This window comes from Propithecus coquereli, unplaced genomic scaffold (assembly GCF_000956105.1).
Source record: "Propithecus coquereli isolate 6110/MARCELLA unplaced genomic scaffold, Pcoq_1.0 Scaffold47, whole genome shotgun sequence".
Classification (NCBI taxonomy): domain Eukaryota; kingdom Metazoa; phylum Chordata; class Mammalia; order Primates; family Indriidae; genus Propithecus; species Propithecus coquereli.
In genome coordinates, this window is record NW_012150507.1 from 3,741,403 (window position 1) to 3,744,260 (window position 2,858).

Sequence of the window (2,858 nt, forward strand, 5' to 3'; positions counted from 1 at the left end):
GTATGCATGATGTGGGCAAAGAGACAAGTGCCAGCCAGCTCTGGTGACTGAAATTAATTAGGAAGTAGAATTAGAGGGTTTTGACATCCTCAAAGCAAAAAAATACATTATAATAAAATTAAAAATTGGCAGTCAATAAACCACATTTGTGTTTGCTTAGCATATAGACTATTTTTTAGATGATGAATTTTCATATGAAATTTGCCCTCTCTGATTCTCCTTTAAAAATGGGGGAATCTGGCAACACAGAGCCTGTTGCACAAAAGTGGGTGGGCAGGAACCGTAGTGGCCTGTTCACAGGCACGGCTTCTTCATTCACCTTGATGTCTATTCCTAACCCCAGGCTCCCTTCAAGGGTCATTGCCTGGCCTTTGAGGCCACTGGGTTTATGGTTTCTACTTAGGTGTATGAATGGAAGGAACTGGAGGAAACTGATATTCAACAATAACCACGATAATGATGCTGGCTAACAATTATATAGCGCTTGCTACTTACCTGGCATTGTTCTAAGTGTTTTATATCTATAGACCCAGTTAATCTTCACAACAACCTTGAAAGATAGGAGGTATAATCATCCTCATTTTACAGGTGAAGTACCTGAGGCCCAGAAGACTGAGAGACAAAATGTGAACTTTGCATTCATTCTCCTCCTGGGTGTTCTCTGGAAGGAAAGCACCATATACCCATTTTCTGTAGCTTGGTGGGTCGCCTGACAGGCTCTTCCTTTCACTGACAGTCCCTGGCTCCCCTTCCTGGAAGCCTGCCACTGGGCACAGAGCATCTGCCACCTTCTCCATCACTCCTGCCTGCCCCAGTGGACTCTTACTCAAAGGCATTTTTGACTTGTTAGTTTCAAGTGTTGACAATTATTAGTATCTTGGGAAAGAATAGAAATAATTTCTGAGTTTCACAATGAAGAGGTAGAAGGTTAGCATTTTTCATGTGTTTCTATTTATTGTTTTCTCATTTCTTTGAAGACGTGTGGTCCTCTGTGGGCACAGCAGTGTGGCAATCAGTATTACACAACTGGTGTGTGTTCTGACGTCAGTCCAGATTTTCAGCTCATGGCCAGCTTTTCACCTGCAGTTCAGAGTAAGTTATGAATGCAGAGATGACATGAGCAATATCTTATAGTTCAAGGGGGAAAGGGTGTAATTTATAAACAAGTGCCACTCAACCCTCCCTAAGTCTCATTTTTATATGGGTGTGAAGTTTGACTTACCTATGGAAATCTGCTTCTTTCTTCTTTTCCTGTGTAGCCTGCCCTTCCCTCATAGATGTTGTGGTTGTATGTGATGAATCAAACAGTATTTATCCCTGGGATGCAGTAAAGAATTTTTTGGAAAAATTTGTACAAGGCCTGGATATAGGCCCCACAAAGACACAGGTATGGATGTCAGAAATACATAAACTAACCCATGGCCTTTTTTTCTGAAAAACATGGTTAGACATGAAGTTTAATTTTTGCATTTGCCAAACCCCCTTTTAAATGCATTTAATGGAAATTTTGAGAGTTGATTGAAACTTGTACTACGATGACTTTCTTGCCACTAAGTAAATTAGATGTTGCTAATAAGATGTTGCTAATTAGATGTTGCATTTGTGTTACATCAGTGCATAAGAGTATTGCAATGGAAATCTTAATGGTTTATGATATTCCAAAGCCTTTATGATAGAGTTACCATCATCTTTTTTTTTATTTGCTTGTTTGTTTTTTAAAGTTAAATAAATCAGAAAGAAGAACATATTAAGATTTAGGGATTATAGATTGTGTCTCAAAATTTTTAATCTGTCATTCCAGATAAAGTAAAATAAAATTGCAAGAGAATTTCAGAAGTTAATTTAATAGTCAATGGAGGAAGCAGAGAGGCAGAGGGAGAGAAGAAGAAGAAAGAAAAAAGTCAAAGTTTCCTTTATATATCTAAAAGGTCAAAATCACAAGATACTCTTAAGAATTATGTGGAAAAGACTGACAATCATCACATTTTTTTGAACCTTCTTAAGTTCTGGGCTTAAAGCAGGAATGTAGTTCTGGCATTAACACTTGGCATATTCTAATTTCAACTTCTTAATGCTGTTTTCCATTGCTTTTAAAACAAAAAAAAAATCTTTTCTTGACTATTTCATGAGTTATTTTCTTTCTTTATGAGTTATTTTTCAAGGTGATCCAAAAGAAACTTAGGAATGGGGGTACAGGAATCAATAACTGGTATCTGTTATTTAGTAAACTAACCAAAGGCGTTAATAATGATTTTATCCTAACTAATTGGCAAAATGAACTAGTTTTATAGGGAGAAAACTATGCCTTGTTCATTGAGCATGAAATATGACCACAGCTGCTTCCCCTTTGAGCGCCTTACAGTTAAAAGTGGGTCAAATAAAGTCCCTTTTATTTTTCCAACTGCTTCTTGCAAATCCACACCCCTGTTCAGTTTTAATAATTGATCCACAGCTGTACATAATGTTAAACTTTGTAGGCATTTTTTTGGAACTTGACTAGATTTCTCTTTCCCATCTGGCGATTTTAGTATTATTTCATCTAATGCTCCCCATGTAATCTAATCATAATTGAGTCAGGAGTTCTTGGCACTCAAGAGCTCCTGAAAAGGGGAGAATTGGGATTACATTAGTGGAGATACTAAGAATTGGAGTATGCATGATGTGGGCAAAGAGACAAGTGCCAGCCAGCTCTGGTGACTGAAATTAATTAGGAAGTAGAATTAGAGGGTTTTGACATCCTCAAAGTAAAAAAATACGTTATAGTAAAATTAAAAATTGGCAGTCAATAAACCACATTTGTGTTTGCTTAGCATATAGACTATTTTTTAGATGATGAATTTTCATATGAAATTTGCCCT

General features: G+C 36.9%; 1 protein-coding gene across 1 annotated transcript in view; it reads left to right on the forward strand.

The window, feature by feature from the left end:
• The window catches only part of ITGA2 (integrin, alpha 2 (CD49B, alpha 2 subunit of VLA-2 receptor)), a 125,656-nt gene that overhangs the window by 70,787 nt on the left and 52,011 nt on the right, over nucleotides 1–2,858 (forward strand). Inside the window, exons 8-9 of the mRNA XM_012655262.1 lie at nucleotides 978–1,092; nucleotides 1,260–1,387. Coding sequence (XP_012510716.1) covers nucleotides 978–1,092; nucleotides 1,260–1,387 — 243 coding nt within the window. The remainder of the gene's footprint in view (nucleotides 1–977; nucleotides 1,093–1,259; nucleotides 1,388–2,858) is intronic.